Source organism: Mixophyes fleayi, chromosome 2, assembly GCF_038048845.1.
Source record: "Mixophyes fleayi isolate aMixFle1 chromosome 2, aMixFle1.hap1, whole genome shotgun sequence".
NCBI lineage: Eukaryota > Metazoa > Chordata > Amphibia > Anura > Limnodynastidae > Mixophyes > Mixophyes fleayi.
Genome location: NC_134403.1, coordinates 227723310 through 227744698, shown reverse-complemented (window position 1 = coordinate 227744698; position 21389 = coordinate 227723310). Strand labels below are relative to the sequence as shown.

The following is a 21389-nucleotide window of genomic DNA, read 5'->3' as shown; positions in this document are numbered from 1 at the left end:
TATTTTTTAAAAACACGTTTATGCTGTATGTGTAATTTTTAAACTGATCCATGCAATTATTTTAGCATGTAAAAAATGACATACATGGAAAAGAACAATACATGCAAATGTATGTAGAAGTCCACCATAAACTATATTTTGTTTCTGCAATTAACAGAAAATATCATTAAAAAACATCAGAAAATACCCTTATTTTGGCAATTTGCTCAATGTTCCCCACAATTATCTGCCATATAAAAATGTAGATGGTCTGGCCAACAGATGACCCTAACTTTTAGCAGTGTTATAGCCTGTATTTTCCCTCAGTAACTTCATACACTATGGGGGGAACTCAATTCCCCCAGAAGTACCGCCAGGTAAAAACTTTTACCGTTATTACGGTAATATTAACCCGGCTTTCTGCTCCCTGAGCTGCGAGCAAAAATCCGCCGTTAAAACTACCTTAATGGTATTTACGTGAACTATTACTGTAATAATGGTAACAGTGCGCAGGCCGCGTTCTTTTTTCAAGTAACGCTGCCAATTGAATTTCCCCTATATTAAAATGATTATCTTAAAGCACTACACCATGATGATGCAGAATTTGTTTTCTGGTGCTTACAAAAAAATTACCAGGAACTATTTGCTAAATAATTTACACTTAACTAGTACACTAATTTAGCTTCTCTGTTTTGGCGTTACATATATCAACGCAAGCTCCACAAACATGTCAATATATTGTATATCTACTTTACACAACTTGATTTTCATAGGTTTTATTGGGATCTTTGTCTTCATGCATGTATTCTGGAAAGAACAAACATTAAACGTCTCCTATACAATACAGGTTGTTGGTAGGATAGGATTGTCGGCTATGCATCTTAGGTGCCTGCATGGGCCCAGTTTTCCAAGCTTTTACACCCTAGGTCAATTCTTGACATGTGGAACTGACTCTCTTCCACAGTACAGCTGTACAACTCTAGTTGCTCAGCTGTTTTCTTAGTACCGCTAAGAGAATTGTGTGCCACGTAGACCTGAGCTGAAGGGCAGCTGGAGGACATTTTCTTCTTGTTTCCTTCCCAAGTGTACCCACCAATAATTATACACCGCCCCCCACTCCTCCTCCTCCACATGGCCACAGCTTTGTGGCAGAAGCACTACTATTAAAATCAAAGAGTAATTAACCTTGCCTAGTTATATGGGGGCACTATTATTGTCACGGGCACTAGGAGTCTTTGCCCAGGATATCACCAGATGATGGACTTACCAGAGTAATATAGTTGGTACTATGGTTCTCTGGTAGCAGGGTGACAACGGAACAGGAGAAACAGCAGATGGTGAGAGAATGTTCGAGGAAAGTCTATGACTAGCAGCAACTGGTAATGAGTAGATGAATGTACATGAGGAACCAGATGGACAAGGAAACGTGAGGAAAGTCAGTGGTTTGCGTATAGCAAGTTGTACCACTGCTATAGTGAGGAGGAATGTCCAGGAGTAGCGAGGAGGTAGTGAGAGTCAGTGGTCTGCGTATAGCAAGTTGTACCGCTGTCCATAGTGAAGGAATGGAATCCAGGTGAAAGTAGGTAACGGGGAAGTCAGTGGTCTGCGTATAGCAAGTTGTACCACTGCTATATATATGTGAGGAGGGGCACGAGGAGATGAATGTAAAGCAGAGTATACACGGGGCACACAGAACTGGATCCCACGATGATATCCACAATACAACGATAACTGACAAGCACTGCTTGAAGTATACAAAGTCACAATAGCTATCCAGGCAATAGGAAACAAAGTCAATGGTAACAATAGCTTCAGTGGATAGGAGGCTCCGGAGGAGAACACAACTCAGTCCACATGGATATGCAATACAAAAGCAAAGTCAATGGAAAGTATGCATACCGCGGTTCAGGAGAGCAGGCTGTCAGAGAGACGTGCAGGGATACCTGAACGGCTGAAGGCCGGCAGGAGGAGAGACCACTGGAGAGTGGAAGCAGTAATCGGGTTGGTGCAGCGCACGGCAGGTAATCCAGAATGAACAAAGCAATACTCAGGAAGCAGTAGTAAGTGGAACTGGAAACCTGAAGAACACGGGAGAGTTGAGGCTGTCTGGTATCCAGTAGTAGTGGTGGAGGCAGCGGAGAGAAGGCACGCTGAACACGGGAGAGTAGAGGCGGTCTGGAACCCTGTAGTAGTAATGGAGGCAGCGGAGAGCTGACACGATAAACCCAGGAGCGTTGAGACGATCAGGAACTCTGTAGTGGTAACGGAGGCAGCGGAGAGCTGACACGATAAACCCAGGAGAGTTGAGACGATCAGGAACTCTGTAGTAGTAACGGAGGCAGCGGATAGGAATCAGCTGAATGCAGGCACGATGACCACAGGAGAGTTGAAACGAACAGGAGTCCGGTAGTAATAGCAGATAGGAATCAGCTGAGTGCAGGCACGATGAACACAGGAGAGTTGAAGTGGTCTGGAAACCACAATAGCAGTAAACAGGAATCAGCAGGAGCTGAATACACGAGGAACACAGGAACACCTTCAGAGGCTCATGGGGAATGAGACGCCAAGATCAGGCAACCAGGTAAGGATCACAGGTGGTTTAAATAGGGAGGGTTGCCTGATCATCCAATCAATTAAAAGCAACAGGTACTGAAGGTTTGATAAGGGCTGCACATGCGCAGACCCTCAGGATGGCGGACGGCCACAGTTCCTGAACACACGGGAAATGGCACTCACAGTCCGGTGAGTGACAATTATTGTGTGTGGTTGTTTGAGGAGGACACAGATATCTGTGTGTCCTGTAAAGGTGTTTTAAATATATTATTATTCTCCTTCAACCTGTGTCACAAGCCGCAGAGGTGCCGACCCGGCTTCTGCCTCTGGGTTGCGTCCTGGCCATCGTCATGACAACCGGGACGCCGCTTCCGGTTTCTGTCCCGGCCGTGACTATGGCAATGCCGGAATGCTTTGTAACTCACAGCGGCCTGGGCAGCCGGGTGTGTGCGCAAATTATAGAATTATTGTTCTGGTGGGATTATCATCCCTCCTGTGCCTCCCTGTTTTTGATTGGTCCTTTCATGTATTTAAGGCAGGGAGGGCTTAGCCTCCCTGCTAGTTATAGCTTCTGCTGCCTGTGTGTTGCTGACCTGTTTGTTTCCTGACTATCCTGATTGACTCTTCGTTGTGACCTTGCCTGAAATCTTGGACCTTGGACCTTGCCTGGTTGCCTGTTGCCCTGACCTTTTGCCTGGATTTTGGATATTGCTTCTGTGCCTGTGACTGACCTTTTGCCTGAATTTTGGACCTGCTTGATTGCTGCTAGCCCTGACTTTCGACTTGTATTCTGACCCTTCTTCTGGCCACGGTTCTGTCACCCAGGTCTGGCCCCGGCCTCCACCTCCAGTCTCAGTTATCTTATCCTACACCGCGGTTATCTTGATAACCCTCTTCTACTATAGAGATAAGTCCTGGGGGCATTCGAGTACCGGCAAACAAGTAAAGTTCTATGGGAAAGGCGGCTGCTATAGGTGAAGATTAGCTGGGTTCTAAAGGCTTATCAGTGGCTGTGATCCTAGCAACCTGTTGATCATTTTTGCATCTAGCTTCAGTTATAACTCCCAATTCTTTTTTTTTTTTTAGATTACATTAAACAATACTATATAATATCTATAATAAAAAGAAGGAAGGGAAAGGGGGGCGGTAACAAGAAGAGATGCAAGATATAATATATACCATGTACATTACAAGAAAAAGTGTATCTTAATTCAGAAGGCAAAAAGATTACGTTCCTTAAATAATATGATGTGGTTCCAGTTCTGCTCTTATGGGATCCTGAAGAAGGGAGGCATATTCTGAAGTTATAGAAAAGGATTTCTTTTCAAAACTTAAGAGCCGGTGACCATCCTAGAGTGGCATATCTGGGAACTTCTCTGTGTGAAGAACCAAAGGGCTAGGAGAAAGCTAATTTTAACTTATTTAATTGCAATGCGATTATCTGAAACCTTTTTATTTAGCAAAATTGCTGAAATAAGGTTGCTCAGTGCAGCTGTTTTACTTTAACACAGGTTCTAATTAAGGTTGCTAATTGATCTAAATTGTTCCCTTTTGTTTGAAGTAATGGATTTTCTCTCCACTTTTTACCGGATGGGGTACGATAAAACGATGGTGGCAATTCTGACACCTGTCATGGCTCCAAAAAAAACCCCGAAAGAATAGAAAATCGACTTGAAAATAATTAGACTTACCTGTAAGACGACGTGTGTCAATCAAAATTGCCGCTTTAAATTTTGATTGACACACGTCGCAATGACGTCAGGCAGCAGAGACAGTCAGCTCTCCAATCGGAAAGCCTTCCTGTCATTATGCTGCTGTCTTCGGGGATCTCCAGCGTCGTCTTCAAGGTAAGTCTAATTATTTCCTAGTCGATTTTGTATTCTTTCTGGGTTTTTTGGAGGCATGACAGGTGTCGGAATGGTGGTAATCGTAAAAACGATTACCACCGTTTTTACCCATATCCGTTCCCCCTAATTACAAATGATTTTCATTGAAAGCTAATGTAATATTATGAGGATGGACGATCATGTTTTGTAAACATAAGGTGGTTGTCCACTTCTCAAAAAATACTTCTATTTATCCACACCCTCTCCCATATAGTCCTTCACTATAGAGCCACCTACCCAATGTATTTGCCTCCTGGACCACTGCAGAAAAAGAGAGAATTGTCAGGTGCAGTAGACAGAAACATTCACTAGGCATTGCTTGCAGCTGCTAATTGATTTGGCCTGGCTCATGCTCATGCTCATGGCCTCAGCTCCAATATGCTGTACCAGAGCTAGCATTTTAGGCATCTAATTGAACCATGCTGTCAGTGCTGCAGGATACGTTAGGTTGCAGAGAGGGGGACACAGAAGTACTGCATGATGGGGCTATGCAGCATAGGATTTTGTCAGGGGACAACCACGTTAAAAATAATTACATTTAAACACATCCTGTTTGATATCTGTTCTCCTAAGTGTAAAGAAATAAACTTGCTTGCAAATAAGTAGTCCATGTGAAACATTCTGTATATGAAACTAAAAATATATAAGAATAACAATTACGTACTTTGTGTCATGTCTAAAAGTTTTAGAACTGGTTAAAATGTTGTCAGAAAGTGAGGTCAGAAAAGAGTGGGTGCACACCATAAAGGCGTCCTTATGTTTACTGCAATGTTGTGTTTCTATTCTCATCTTGTCTTTGTTTTTTGTAGTTCTCATCAATCAGCAGAAATCAAGTATTGCATGTGGTATAACAGCTTGTGCCTTCATCTTAAAGGCTAATTTAAGTTACAGCTTGTTTTTTTTAAAAAAAAATATATATATAATATAATATATATATATATATATATATATATATATATATATATATATATATATATATTTATATTTACACACAGTATAATTTTAGTGTAAGTACAGGTAGTGAACAAAAAAATTGAAATGTAAATCTAAAGTCTTTTAATAGAGCATTGGACCAACCAGTATATTCTGCATATATCGTGGCATTGAACAATTGAACACATCAATGTGTGGGCGTGTGCAGAAAGCTTGCAGCACAACTCTCCGTAATGAACTCACTTACTGAACACTTGATTGAAGTTGGTAGAAAATATTGTCTCAGACTTCATCCCAGAATATCCCGTAAATGCTCCATTGGGTTAAGGTTTGGTGACTGAGAAGGCTGTGCCATTTGGATAACACGTTACAAGTGTAAGACTCATAAAACCATTGGGTGACTACACATGTTTTGTAAATGGGAGCATTTCAATCCTGTGAGACACTCCTTATGTTAGGAAAGAAATGCTGTAAGATGGGGTGAATATGATCACTTGGTACCATTAAGTAATGATTAGCATTAACCTTGCCCTCTAAGAAAAATGACTGTACCCAAGCCATTCCAAGAAAATGAGCCATACAATAATTGGAAACCGCTAGAACCCATCACTGTTAGAAACAAGGAATTAGGGATTTAGAATTATTTCTTGTTGGCACCATGCGTGCAATTGTCTGTTACAAAGTGTGTGGTGAAGACGAACAGCCCATTTGACCTTCCTACACTGCTTTCTAGTCCATTACCTGTGCTCTTTGCACCACTGTACTAACAAACCTGCATTGCCAGTGGCATTTCCTTCGGCATTCCATCATGACAGAGTTGCTCATGAAATATTAGCAAGCTGAGTTGTCTTTGTTACTGAACCTCCTGCCAAACATGCCTCAACATTAAATGAAGTCTACACTTCAACTTATGCTAGCCATATTTATAGGCAGAGTAGCCCAGAATATTTTTTTTATGACCCTGACCATGCTTGCATGTTTGGGTCAAAGGAAGGACAACTGGTGAACTGGCGACAGGGACATGGGCGCCCAAGAATTGTTGATGTGGGGAGCGAAGGCTAGTCCGTCTGCTCCAATCCCGCAGAAGAGCACAAATTGCTGAAAAATTAATGCTGGCTATGATAGAAAGGTGTCAAGACACAGCATCGCAGCTTGCCGGTCAGAGTGGAGGACCCAACTTACATTACTTAAAGCATCTGCTGCAAAAGTCTTGGTGCCATATACCACAGAACACCTTCAGAGGTCTTGTGGAATCCATGCCTTGATGAGTCAGAAATGTTGGGGCAAGAAGTGGGACCTACACAATATTATGCAGGTTGTGTAAATGTTGTGGCTGATCGGTGTGTATATACAATTATTACCCTTATTTAAGCCATTGACTGCAAAAATTTTCTTTCTAATGCTTATTGCATCAACTGTTCTGCTTGTCAAATTAGCATCTTCTGCGGCAAAATAGGAAATACAAACAATTATTATGAAACATTTAAACAAAAGCGTAAATCCATATCTAGAATGTAAATTTACTATCAGATTTGTCTATGCAGTCTTAAATACTAAAACAGTCTGGCCTGGATGAGCTACTGCTTTAATATTATATATAATATAATCTTTAAAAGATCTAGGGGTGAATTTACTAAACTGTGGGTTTGAAAAAGTGGAAATGTTGCCTATAGCAACTAATCAATAAATGGTAAATGGAATCTGTTGCTGTAGGCAACATCTCCACTTTTTCAAACCCACAATTTAGTAAATATACCCCCTAGAGTCAAATGAACAAAAGTGGTGTTGGATTAAAAAAAAAAAAATGCTTAAAAATGCACTACCATCTAGTTAAACATTTTTGCCAGAGCCCCAAAGTCTACTCAGTGAAATTGTTTTTCCTTCATGTTATCCCTCCAATTTAATGCCACAGCTTGTGAATATTAAACCAATCTGTTTTTAGAATAACTCCATATAATATAGGTAACTTTACATTAATATTTTACTTTGCTCTGGAGTTACTGTTTCCCAATTCTTAAAAGTCGTATGCAGCATTTCTAAATTTGAATATAAAATAGTAATTTTTAACATGGTCTTTAAAGACTGCTTTATCCCATGTTTGTATTGGTTTCTTGGGAATTTGGTCTTTAATCTTTAATGGGATCCATATTTTCTTGACCCATCTTTCCAGCTAGTTTAAGCCATTTAATATAAGCATCCCCAATTTAAGAAATATAATTTTGATTCCGTATTTTGCCTGAAGAGCTATTCATAACTTCAGGGTTGAAATATTTTTAGTGTTGTGCATTACATTGCAGAATCTGCAAGTGTTATGTGAACTCCTTTTAATGAATGCTGCTTGATCAGCATGAACTAATTCTGGAATAATGGACTCCGTATAGACGCTAGAACTTAGCAAATACTTTTCTACTCTTAGAGATGGTTTTCTAGTTAGTGCATGAATGAAGACCCTTTTTCTAGTGTAACTACAACAGAAGTTCTAACCTCTAATGATGTACTAAATGAACATTTAATTCCTCCACTTATGGAAATGATAATTAACTTCTAGTGGGTGTGTTAGGAATATATGCAGCTTTCTAGAAATTAAATCAACCATCTTCTCAGAGAGCTAAAAAAAAACATCATTAACTTTGTTACATGTTAATGGTGAACTGCAGAATCCAGCAGCTACTTTACTGTTATATTACTTTAAAACAGCTTGTGGGAAATAATCAATGAATGGTAGATTTTAGTAAATTGGTTTCCTGTATTGATTACCCTTTTGCCATCTGTGCATCTTTTTTTATTTCGACTGATAACTTGAACAGTCTGTTATAAATACATTAGAACAAGCTAATTTAATGCTCTAATGTAAATTGTGGTAACCTGCACTACTTTTATAGCATCTACTGAAGAAAGGTCTAAGAATAAATCAGAATTGTCTGCAAATGACTCTCTTGTAAGCAAAACGGCACTAAATTGTCTGTCAAACATAGACCTTTGGATGACTGCATCAGTTGGTGCATTGCTGTTACAGAGGAATTTTGATGTATACAGTAAATTGTTGTAATTGAATTAGAGTGCATATAATATACACCTGACACTGCAGTTCTAGGTCTAAGGATGGAATCCTGCAGGGCCCTCACACTCTGCATCAAGCAAAATGCCTTTACAGAATAGGTAGATTTTGCTCATAGCAGCACATTTAATTGGTTTAGGTGGACATATTTTTTGGGTTCTTTTCACCCAAGCAAAGTAGGGGCTACTTTATTCCTGTTTGAGAATAGGTTTTTGGCAACCTAAAAATAGCAATGCACTGCCTTCGCTCATTCCTAATGGAATAATTTAAAACAAAATAGTTTAATATGAACATAAAATATGTTAAATATATTTTTCCAATTGTGCCACAACCGGCAAATATCCATTCCACTTACTATGAAAGGTTTAAGCCACAGCAGTGTACTATAGAATAGGATACTGTCCATACTATATGAAGAAATACACTCTGTGGTTTCACGCTTTGGCCCATTTCCGGTTGAGGATGGGAAGTATTGATGTTAGTATTGATCGTTCATGAGTAGCTCCTCATGACTGATCCTGAATTCAGTGGTTTGTTCTCAAACCATTATGCAGAATGCCATAGAGCAATACATTCTGAATTTATTAAAGGTTGAACTTTATGGATCTGTGTTTTTATGTTTAGTTTTACATTTATTTATTTTTTACTATGAAATGGATTTCCTTCATGTTGATACATACTAGGCTAATTTTTCCTGCCATGTGTAAGGGATCATATACAGTTCCCTCGTGTGCTCAGCTCTCATAGGGCCCTTTTTGCAAACTGTTTACCACTGCCTTTTATTACAATTATTTAAGGCCATTTTCTGCCTGAAGGGAGAGAGATTTTCTTTTCATGTGAAACTGTTATTCAATAAATATTGACTCAAAATCCTTACATTATAATTGTACATGCATACTGTTTATTTTCAGATATTGTTGAAACATAATAATTATTGTTTATACACGCTCTAGGTCCTGTACTGCTATATTTGGTAACAAACTTTTTTCATAGCTCTAGAAAATACAATTATTAATGTCATTACTTATATGGTCTCTTCCTCAGTGAATCGAAAGCTACTACTTCTACCTTAATATAAAAGCAAACATCCTAGTCATCTAAATATTCAGTGCTTGTTAGTGGCTCAATATTAGATTTCCAAAGTGTTGCTTCAGTGATGAGATCTACAGTCATGGGCAAAAGTTTTGAGAATGACACAAGTATTGGTTTTCACAAAGTTTGCTGCTTCAGTGTTTTTAGATCTTTTTGTCAGATGTTGCTATGGTATAGTAAAATTACAAACGTTTTATAAGTGTTAAAGGCTTTTATTGACAATTACACAAAGTTTATGCAGAGTCAATATTTGCAGTGTTGACCCTTCTTTTTGAAGACCTCTGCAACACGCCCTGGCATGCTGTCAAACAAATTGTGGGCCACATACTGCCTAATGGCCGCCCATTCTTACCTAATCATTGCTTGGAGCTTGGATTTTTGTTTGTCCACCCTCCTTTTGAGGACTGACCACAAGTTCTCAATGGGATTAAGATCTGTGGACTTTCCTGGCCATGGACCCAAAATTTTTATATTTTGTTCCTCAAGCTACTTAGTTATCACTGTTGCCTTATGGCAAGGTGCTTCATCATGCTATAAAAGGCATTGTTCTTCACCAAACTGTTCTTGGATGGTTGGGAGAAGTTGCTCTTGGAGGATGTTTTGGCACCAATCTTTATTCGTGGCTGTGTTCTTAGGCAAAATTGTGAGGGAGCCCATTCCCTTGGCTGAGAAGCAACCCTACACATGAATGGTCTCAGGATGCTTTACTGTTGGCATGACACAGGACTGATGGTAGCGCTCACCTTGCCTTCTCCGGACAAGTGTTTTTCCAGATACCCCCAAACAATCTGAAAGGGGATTCATTCAAAATTACTTTACCCCAGTCCTGAGCAGTTCAATCCCTGTACCTTTTACAGAATATCAGTCTGTCCCTGATGTTTTTCCTGGAGAGAAGTGGCTTCTTTACTGGCATTCTTGACACCATCATCATCATCATCATTATTTATTTATATAGCGCCACTGATTTCGCAGCGCTGTACAGAGAACTCATTCACATCAGTTTCTGCCCCATTGGAGCTTACAGTCTAAATTCCCTAACATACACAGAGACCGAGAGAGAGAGAGACTAGGGTCAATTTTGATAGCAGCCAGTTAACCTACCAGTATGTTTTTGGAGTGTGGGAGGAAACCGGAGCACCCGGAGGAAACACAGGGAGAACATACAAACTCCACACAGATAAGGTCATGGTCGGGAATCGAACTCATGACCCCAGTGCTGTGAGGCAGAAGTGCTAAACACTTAGCCACCGTGCTGCCCATAGGCCATCCTCCAAAAGTCTTCGCCTCACTGTGCGTGCAGATGTACTCACACCTGCTTGTTGCCATTCCTGAGCAAGGTCTGCAGTGGTGGTGCCCCGATCCCGCAGCTGAATTAACTTTAGGAGACTGTCCTGGCGCTTGCTGGACGTTCTTGGGCGCACTGAAGCCTTCCTTACAACTATTCAACCTCCCACCTTGAAATTCTTGATGATCCGATTTAGGTGCAATCTTACTAGCAGCAATATCCTTGCCTGTGAAACCTTTTTGTGCAAAGCATTGATGATTACACTTGTTTCCTTGCAGATAACCAAGGTTAACAGAGGGAGAACAATGATCTCAAGCACCACCCTCCTTTTAAAGCTTCCAGTCTGTTATTCTAACTCAATCAGCATGACAGAGTTATCTCCAGCCTTGTCCTCGTCAACACTCTCATCTGTGTTAACGAGAGAATCACTGACCTTATATTATTAGCTGGACCTTTTGTGGCTGAAATACAGTGGAAATGTAGTTTTTGGGATAAAGTTCATTGTCATGGCAAAGAGGGACTTTGAAATGAATTGCAAGTCATCTGATCACTCTTCATGATATTCTGGAGTATATGCAAATTTCCTTCATAAAAACCGAGGCAGCAGACTTTGTGAAAAATAATATTTATGTCATTCTCAAAACTTTTGTCCATGACTGTAGTGCTGGAAAACCGCTATATTCCCCAAATGTGGGAAACCACTGTAAGGCTGTAATGAAACCCACAGTAGTACTTTCACTGTCCATATAGAAGCAGTACAGGTGTGTATTAGTGTGCTATGGAATTTGTTGGTGCTATATAAATAAATGTTGATGATTTATACTGGGTGGTGGGCATGAGGGCACCAGACTCCTGCTGTTCTGTTAATTTTAGCCAGTCAGTTTGTTTTGTCATATAACAAGAATTTATTATTTATTTTATATATTCTGTAAATTCAGCCCTTGAGCATTTAAAAGACAATAAGGAAGCAAATATGTGCTTTAAATGGTAAATTGCGACTCATGTTGGAAAATTAAATGCAGTAACTCATTTTCAAAAACTAGTCCCATATTTCAAATGTGTGTTTAAAACAATTCGACAAAAGGTTTTTCAACAAACCAAATGAGGACCTGCATCTTATTGTGCCCTTACATGATTAACAGTAGCCGACCTTTTATCTTCTATCCATTTACATATGGAGTCTGAAATGATCAAGGTCATGTGTAAGCAGCTGTATCAGCATTAAAGACTGCAGAGGTATCTTCATCTCATCAGAGAATCATGTCCTGCAGTCTCAAATGCTTATGCATTAAAATTCCTTTCCGTCAGCTCCATTACCGGGTATCGTGACTTACCAAGCGACATGATCAGCACAGCAGGGCACTTTTGTGGCCATGACTTTCATTTTTCATTTATTATTATTTAAAATTTCAACACCCAGTCATTTAATTTATTTGTTTTCACAATACAAGGGCACGAGTTATATTTGCTTAATATCTTGCTACATTGAATAAGCGTAAGGTTGTTGTTCAGTTAGGAGTCTGAATGGTAGCTTTGAAAGGACACTGTAATAAAGGAAACAATGCCTCTAAATTGTTAGCATATCGGAATCCTTTTTCCCAACGATTTCTTTGACCTTGATGTAGAAAAGTAAAGTGGTGCCTTTCATTAAAAAGTGTACAGCTTATTTTATTGCTTAAAACTTGACATTCAAGGTCACCGCCATCTCTTAGCAACCCACCTACTAATGCTGTCTCTTTTGTAGATTTTTTTTTTATTTCTAGCTAAAGTGTTGCTGCATAAATGTTAAAGATTGTATCTTTAAGAGTAAATACACAAGAGGTGAAATTGTTATCTCCTTACGATAGGTGTGCTACTGTGCTGTACTGCATGCCAACTACTGAGAACAGTCATTTTAGCTGACATATGTTACTGACTTTACTGTCTAGTGTTGGTAAAAGTGATCTGGTCCCATTTGAATCACAAAGTGATTTTTGCTGTAGTTTGCAGCCTTTTCCATTAAAGAATGTTTTGAGGCTTTAGGCACCTGCCTGAGTTGCCTGCTAGATAAGATAATCTGCACTTCATTTTGTAGTAAATTTAAGGAGTGCAAGTGATGTTTATTATAGCTCTTCGATGCAGCAATTGAGATTCTTGTTAGCAAAAAGAGTGACCGTCACAGATTTAAATGTAAAACAAGTTACGATGCAGCTTTCTTGTATTTTATTGTCTTATTCTGTCTCTACTTTAAAGCCCTTACACACTGGCATCACAAATCATGCTTTTATTAGCATTAATGCTAGTCAAAACATGCAAAGTGTATAGAACCTATTTGTTCCAATGACCTCATACCTGTATCGGGAGAGTAGCAGTGGCAGCATGTTATTTTTTTACTTGCGTTCTGAATCCGTTTTGACACCTCTATTTGTCTTTTAAGCTTAGATGGTTGGAAAATAACATGTAAACATTAGTTGACAGAAATATTGATAATGAATATCTAATTGTGTTTTCTGTCAGACGACCTCTTTGTTGTGCAATGCCATTTGCCAGGACAAATATAGCTGCTACATGTTTGTGTAAAATGAGTCTCATGCTGCCATTTAGAAACTAAATATTCCTATGACGTGAAGTATATAGATGCTTGATTATGCTCTAGATTTTTATTTATTTTTAAAGTAAAAAATCAGAAAATTGTTTATGATGGACTCAATTTTATCTATTTAACTCTGACAGACTTCAATGTTGTGGGAAATACATTTCAAGTTGTTGTTAGATGTTGATCCTCTGTGTCATGGTGTTAGAAAATACCTGTCTGAAACAAGTAAATCATGTTGTAAGCTATTCAAACTGGTTTGGGGGTCCTTGTAACTTCAACTGTAGAAATATCACAAATCCATCTTACTTAGATGACAGGAAAGGTTTGATCCATTTCCCTGGCTATTCCTGCTATGCTGCTTACATAGTGATCTGTCTCCATGTTTCTTTATGTTCATATTAAGTGCTGAATGTCTACTGTGCATTTGCTTACAGCAATGTTTGAAACAGTAACCTCCTTCTCAGGGCCATTAAAAATAGAGGTATATTGCCATCTTGTGGACATATCTTGGCATGAGTGTTCAATCGATTATTATCAGCTCTGTACTTCATACCATTCAAAACAATAGTATACCTCACAGCAATAACATCATGGTCTACTATGTTTCTTGTAATGGTAGCCATTTCTTTTTTTTTTTTTTTTTTTTAAATAAACATTTTTAATGAGTTTTACAAAAGGAAGAGCAAGACAAAAAGAGCCATGTATATATGGTAAAGTTGTGAAATGGAAGAGCGATGTACATAGAAGAGAAAACCAACAAGTGCAAGGTTCCAAATACTACAAACAATGTTTTGCGTAGGCAATACATCAAAGGGGGAAAGTGAGGGGAGAAGGAGAAAAGAGATAGAGGGAAGAGGGGGAAGTCACTGTTCACTATTAAGCGTATTGGTGCAGGTGAGCGTTTTGAAATGAGTACTGACTATCGGGAGGTCAGAAAAGTTAAAACGCTAAAGGTGGGGGAGACCCATGGAACTCTGTCTGTCTAGGGGCTCCAGACGCGTGTAATGGGAGCATGGATGTGACGCAATATGTTCCTAATATATTCCACGTGGTAAAACTGCCATGTTTGCCATTTCTAGTTGTACACTAACTGTATCTTTGCAGATTCCTCAGTAGAAAGTTTTCAAGGGCAAAGATGTATTCTATAGGAGTAGGTACTATTGATAGAATTTTTAGAGGGATAAATCAGTAAAGCATGCATAATTAACTGTTTGAAATGCACAGCAAAACTATAATGGTAAAAGTAGCATGGAATTTTAAATAAACCTGTGGAGCATGGGAAATCAGTTATGGGCTTAAAGCCGAAATGATATGTACACTACATAATGCAAAAGTATTTCTATTCTGTTTGCAGTTTGGGCTTGTATCACCATTATTTATTCTGTCATGTTTTATTATGTTATAAGAAGATTTAGTGTAAACATTAGAGTAATGTTGTATATGATCATTGAATACCCAGGATGATCAGCCAAGTAGGAAAACCTTTATCCAACCACACTTCAACAACAGCAAAAGTCATATAAGTGGCCAACCACTGTCTGGCTTCAAAGCTGCACACTGACAATGTTCTGCTGTCAAGTTTAAGAACGGAAAAGTTAGAGAAACATTGGTGCCTTATTGTTTTCCAGTCATCAGTGAACTTTGTTGCATAACCAACATCTATATCTAATATATAATGTGTGTATGTATGTATACCTTAATCTAACACCAATCTAAGAAATGTAGCCAAGCAATACATCACTTCGGTTGTGCTGAATATCACCTGATTACAAAGGCTGTGGAGTATTGGAATGGATAGCAAAGCGGCACTAGTAATGCTCTATAAAAAACAAAATTCAGTCCACTAGCTCTCGCCCAGAATTATATACAGTGACCTATGCTTGACTTTCAGACAAACCATCAAATCAATCTGTTTGCCATGCTATTTTCAGTTAAGCCATTCAAAGAAAAATACCCTAATAAAAAATAAACTGTGGACAATTGGTTGTCACAATAATGTCTGGGAACTAGGAGAATATTATATGATTTATAGGGCATTGTCGTAACTCCTCAATCTTGTGTTTTACCTCCAAAAAATATATCCATTGATGTATTAGAATGAGGTGGGGAAAACCTACTCTTCTAAAACCAAGAGTGAGCTTAAAGCACACACCGAACATCAGGTGAGATATCTTGGACCGTCTGGTTCAAAACTCTTCCATGATGCCAAACAGAACATTTGTAAAGATGATTTAGTTTGTCCTGTTTATTATTTAAATTGTGTGGATATTGCCATCTTGCTTCTTATATTTGAGTAAACACTTTATATTGACTAGGACTGCAATATTTAGGGGACAACTGAGGCATGGTTGCATGATTATATTTGTTTCTACATGAAAGGCTTCCAAAGTACCTGCACTGGTATCCAAATGTGATAAAACATGCAAACCATGTGTCCTAACTTAGCCTTTTCAACTGTAGTAGGGGTGGTTATCAAGGAGAGGGGAGATGCAGAGCTGACAACCCTGCACAAGTTTACAAAAATGCTCAGTGGAAAAACAACATGTTTTATTGGTAACTGTTTATATCCTGACAGGGATGTACCCCTGGTTCTGAGTTATGTGAAAGTCAACTACTTTTATGTCTAGTTGGCTTACATTAAGCATCTGGTAGTCTCTTAAATATTTGCTATGATGCTCTTTACAGGTTAAGCTACACTAGTCATTTGTTGGCTGTGACGTTATTAGCAAGACCTATGTTCTACCTATGTTCATATATAGGTGTTATGTTGGATATATAATGGCTACCCTGGCCATCAAGGGTTGCGTTACCTTGAGACAGTATGAACGTTCAGCAGCTTGCTTAAATGGATCACACTTCAATTTGTGGCAAATATTAACCATTGATTTTTTTTTCTCATTTGGCACTTCTGGCAGCTAATTATCTGCAGAGAGCAAACCAGGCACACTGTACCTGGTTCTTGTTCTGTGATGTGGTCAGACTAGTTCTCTAAGCCAGAGACTGGATACTATGCTTTCACAAAGAAAGCCTCTTGTGATTGGTTTGTGTGGGTGGTTTTTTGGGCAGTGTGCTTGGGTGTATGATGTTGAGGCATGCCATATCTATGGACAGCAGACTCTCCTGCACCTGCAACTCTGCTTTATAATACTTACTTGATCTAAAAAATAGTTTGATCCAGTTGGTTTCTGACATTTTATGTAGATTTGAAGCATGGTATTTTTTTAGAGACAGTAACTCTCATAACAAGATAAATATATTAACATTGTTAGTGTGCCATGTATAGGGCATACTTGCCTATTTTTGAAAAATAATTTAATAAAAGGAGATTGTGCAAGTAATCCTAGTTACTATTGTAGAGGGCGTTTCTGGCTCCGCCACAAAGGTTGTGTATCTAGGTCCACCCAAGGGAGTGTCCAATACCTCCAGGTGGAACCTATAGTGCCAGAGGGGGGTTGTGTATGTTCTGCTCACTGCTTCTCTGTCCAGCCTGCCTTCAGGGATATTGCCAAGCTCTCTTTGGAGCACGGGAGACCACCCACTATTTCTGGACTTTTCCGTACATCAGAGAGTTGGCAAGTATGGTATAGGGTGTTGGGCTTTTTTTTTTTTCTTTTTTTCTTCACAAATAACTTTCCAACTGTATTTTCTTCTGAAGCTTTTTTCAGGATACACCTCTCCTACTCACTTTCATTAAAAACTGAATGTTCAGTTTCTTCAACCTTTTCAGGAGATACATTTCTAGCACTGCAAGGATACACTGTAGAGCAGCCATTGCACCAATATACCTATTATCCTTCTCTGTATAAATGTAAGCATGTTAGTTCATTTAAAGCTTTGTGCAGATTACCCATTTTAGTTAACCTACAAGCACTTAAGCACATAGTGCAAAAATAATTATTTTTCTTAAGAAACAAATGTTCACTTAAGTTGCCAACTGAATTTTCATGTTGATAACCCCAGTATTCTAGTTAGATGACCTTCTGACATCTTTCTGGATGGCAAATAGGGAAGGAAACTGCTTCTATATTTTCCAGGAGCACAACTGAAAATAAGTGAGAATCATTTATTGCTCACCACCATGATCATTCACTTATGTCTTAAATCTACACTATCTAACTGATTAACAAACTTTCTTCCCTACCATCTGGTGGCAGACATGGCAGTACTATAACACATACAGGGGGCCTGATGGCAGTTATATCCTTTTGTCTCATTATCTTACTGAATATGCCATCTCCACAGAGTGAGGTACTGTTATGACCATGACCTGAGAATAAGAGAGTTTGGAAAGAGCAGGGCTTCACAACAGGCTGTGGTGATGTACAGAACGTAGGACAGACAGTTTGTGCCCATTTTTGGTAAAGTAGGGTGAATGAAGAGCCGCAGCTGCCGGGACAGTAGTGCAAGGTCAGTAGTTTATTAGATTAAGTATTTAGGAGTAAATGGTGGCAGGTTTAATGTATAACTGGCATGTTTTCATGTCCTTTTTTGACCCGTATACAAATATAATTTGATGGTAGGTCATATAGCAATTAATGTGTATTATCTAAAAATATCAAATATCTATAATCATTTTCTACTAGGAGCATCCATATTAAACTGCCACACCTAGCATACCAAACTATACTGCGATTGTTACACAGCCTAGCAGAATAACATTAACTCCGCACAGAGCATTATAGTTCAACAGCTTCATAAATTCTTTGTACATTAAAAATAGTAAAGTGCAAAATTGGATATTTGTGAGTATCAAATGTAGTGCTAATGGCGTCTTTCAGTTCTGATTGTTTAGGCACTTATGCCATTTTATTTTAATAGTTATGAATGGAGTTTATTCTATGATGTGTCTGCTTTGTATGGTTTATCATGAGGAGGTCCTCGCTTCACCATAACGGCATATTACTTTTTATATTTAGCATTGTGTATCTGGTATTGATTTGCAATTTTTGTTTGTTCAATAAAACTTTATGAACTATCACTCATTAAGGGACATCAAATGAAACACAAACCATTTCCTACAATCAAAGGTTAATTAAGAAAAATACTCTGAATCCTGCAGACACTATTGCTTGCTTTTATTTATTCATCTCTTTAAAAAAAATCAATTAGTGCTAATTGGAGAAGAGAGCATTGTGTTTTAAAAGCTCTGTGCACTATAATTATATCCTAAATGCCCTGAGGTCAATCCATGTTAAGGACATTATGAACCACGTGGTCAATTTCATTCATTATAAATGTAATGTTTGTCTTGGTTTAAATGTGAATTCTTTGTTTAGTATACCTTTTAATGTGTTTGGGAAAGTTTTTCTTTAATTTATTTGAAAAGCTCTTGCACCTGAGTTGTCGTGTTGTGTTTATTTTAAAGATGCCAGAAGGTTTTTGGCACATTGATCAAATCGGAGAGTTAAAGCTGCTCCCTATTGGGGGTCCTGACAAAGCCTGTTAATAGAGCCAGAACATTTCCGCAAAAGTTGTTCCTTGGCAGATCATTCCTATTATTGCCTCAAAATTGAGCTACTTCAATTTACTTAAATTAGACTGTCACAGTATGAAATGCCAAGGCGTTTTGCCATTTCTTTCAGACAATTATATAAATTATAATCTGCCATGTCCTTTCTTTTTAAAACAAGAATGAAAAAAAAAAATACAATCCATTGGCTAGGCAGGAACATTGATGATGGTACAAAAGTGCAATTGACAAAAAAGTGTATTTTAAAATAAGAAAATATGTGTTAACTACAAAAGATAAAATGTAGAAATCACACACACTTTATCTGTGGTGAGTTTAGGACATTGATATTTCTTTGGTTATTATTAGTGAGAAATAATATTGTTAAGTTGTATTGGAAGATTGGAAACAAATGTCCCCACTGCAACATTTTCCAAAGTAAGAGTACATTACTCTCCATTTCATATTAATGGAATGAAGATTATGTTGTATTATAGAATGAATATGGTATAAATAGTCTAATTGTTTATTAGTAACCCCACCCTTCACAATGGTTTTTATTTTGGTGCCCTTAATTTCTACAGACTAAGCAAAGATTATTGCACCCTTTGGCAACATTTTTACACACTTCATGTTGCAGGTCTACACGAAAATTAGCTTCTTTGGTTCAAAGAGACTCAAAAACTGTTCTCTGCAGATATATTTATTTTGTTTTGGGACCATTTTTATACCAACATTTTACATTTGAACACATCCCTAATGAAGTGGCACATTCAGTTGACCTATGTTTCCATTCTATCCTTCCCTTTAGATATTCAAAATGTGACAATGTATATGTAATGGTCTGCTGCATAGTGTAAGATTTCTTCATCTTCTTGTGCAAAGGGGCTAACAGTGATCACGTCAGTAGATGTACTGAACCCTCAGGAACATATCCTCCAGTTACTCACAGTGGTGTTGTCAGCATGTTGGCTTTATATGCCACAAGCTGTGGAGAGTACTGCTTTGTGACAGTAGAAAAATTATAATATTAATAAAATAATTGTATGTGTATATATGTATGTATACACACACACACACACACACACACACACACACACACACACACACACACACACACACACACATTTGGAGTATATGCAAAATGTAATTCTATATACAAACAGTGTTTTTCAACTGTTTATTCTTCCATGACGAGGTGTTCAGAATTGAAAGAATAATCAAGAGATATTTAAATGCAGAACTGTTTGATCGTGCCTCACAATCTCAGTTACTGTATAGTTCTGAAGAATTATAACTTATGTAAAAGTACTTATAACAACTTTTATAATCAAACCATAAAATCAATAAGTGATTTTGATATGTAAAATAGATCTATGTTCCAGTTTGTCACTGCATCCTAAAAAATATTTTTTTCAGATAACTATTTTTATAGTAATCTTGAGATCATTGATGTATATTTTGCATACAACATTATATAATTGCACATGAGGTTTCAAAAGCCTTTTATGTAACCTTTTTTTGTAGATCATTTTAATTTATTTAATAAAGCATTTCAAGACCTTTTTTGTCTTTTGTTTTTCCTCAGGTTCATTTGCTGGTCCGATACATGTGGATCCACATGGGACTGCAGTGTGGGGAAAGAACATCACTCTGAAGTGTTTAATTGAGGTCAATCAAACAATAATACAAATATCATGGGAGAAGGTCATTGGCAAAACTGCTCAGTCCATAGCGGTTTATCACCCATTCTATGGAACATCCTTTCGAGGATTGTATCAGAATAGAACCACGTTCAAAAATACATCATTCCACGATGCAACCATTGTTATAAATAATGTGGACTTTCCTGATGCTGGGGAATACATATGCAAAGCTGTTACATTCCCACTTGGAAATGTACAATCATCAACTACTGTGACTGTGCTCGGTAAGAATTTAATAGTAGAAAGTCCATCTCTCTCTCTCTCTCTCCCCTGTATTGTATGGCAGAACCGCAACGTTTGCGTACAAGACACTACAGTTATAGCCAATGTTCATGGGAATACACCTGGTACAGCTGCACCACACTGAGGGTAGACAGAAGTGTCACTCATCATTGTCCTCTGCTCTGTTTCCCATGTACTATATCATGTACTCCCTTACAGCATACAGGTTATTGGACCTGAGCTACAGCAAGTGATTGGCAGAATTAAGTGGAACTTGCCGAACCAGTAAGCCAAAATTTAATAACATTTGTTTCTTTTACTGGACTGAATTGAGGAATCATATGCTGCCATCCATATAGACAGTTTACATCAAAACATTCATCAGCAGCAGCTATTTATATAGTATTGTAAGGTATATATCAACATTTGGGAAAAACATAACACAATATCTTTGAAAAAAATTATCAGATAATAAGCACAGATAGGCCTGAGGTTTATTGTGTTGTTTTTCCATATAGTGGAAGTGTCTTGTAACCAGCTACTACCCTTCCACAAAATAATATATTCAATGCTGTCAGGTGTGAGCCTCATCAGTTTGAGTGCTCCATGTTTTATAATGTACTTTACAGAAAATACCACTCCTGTTTTCAT

At 38.2% G+C, this 21389-nt stretch overlaps 1 protein-coding gene across 3 annotated transcripts in view; it reads left to right on the top strand.

Annotated features, from left to right (window-relative positions):
- NECTIN3 (nectin cell adhesion molecule 3) overlaps window positions 1–21389 on the top strand; it is a 118120-nt gene that overhangs the window by 16972 nt on the left and 79759 nt on the right. For all 3 annotated transcript variants that reach the window (XM_075195561.1, XM_075195562.1, XM_075195560.1), the window contains exon 2: window positions 20399–20740. In XM_075195561.1, the coding sequence (XP_075051662.1) occupies window positions 20399–20740 (342 nt within the window). The remainder of the gene's footprint in view (window positions 1–20398; window positions 20741–21389) is intronic.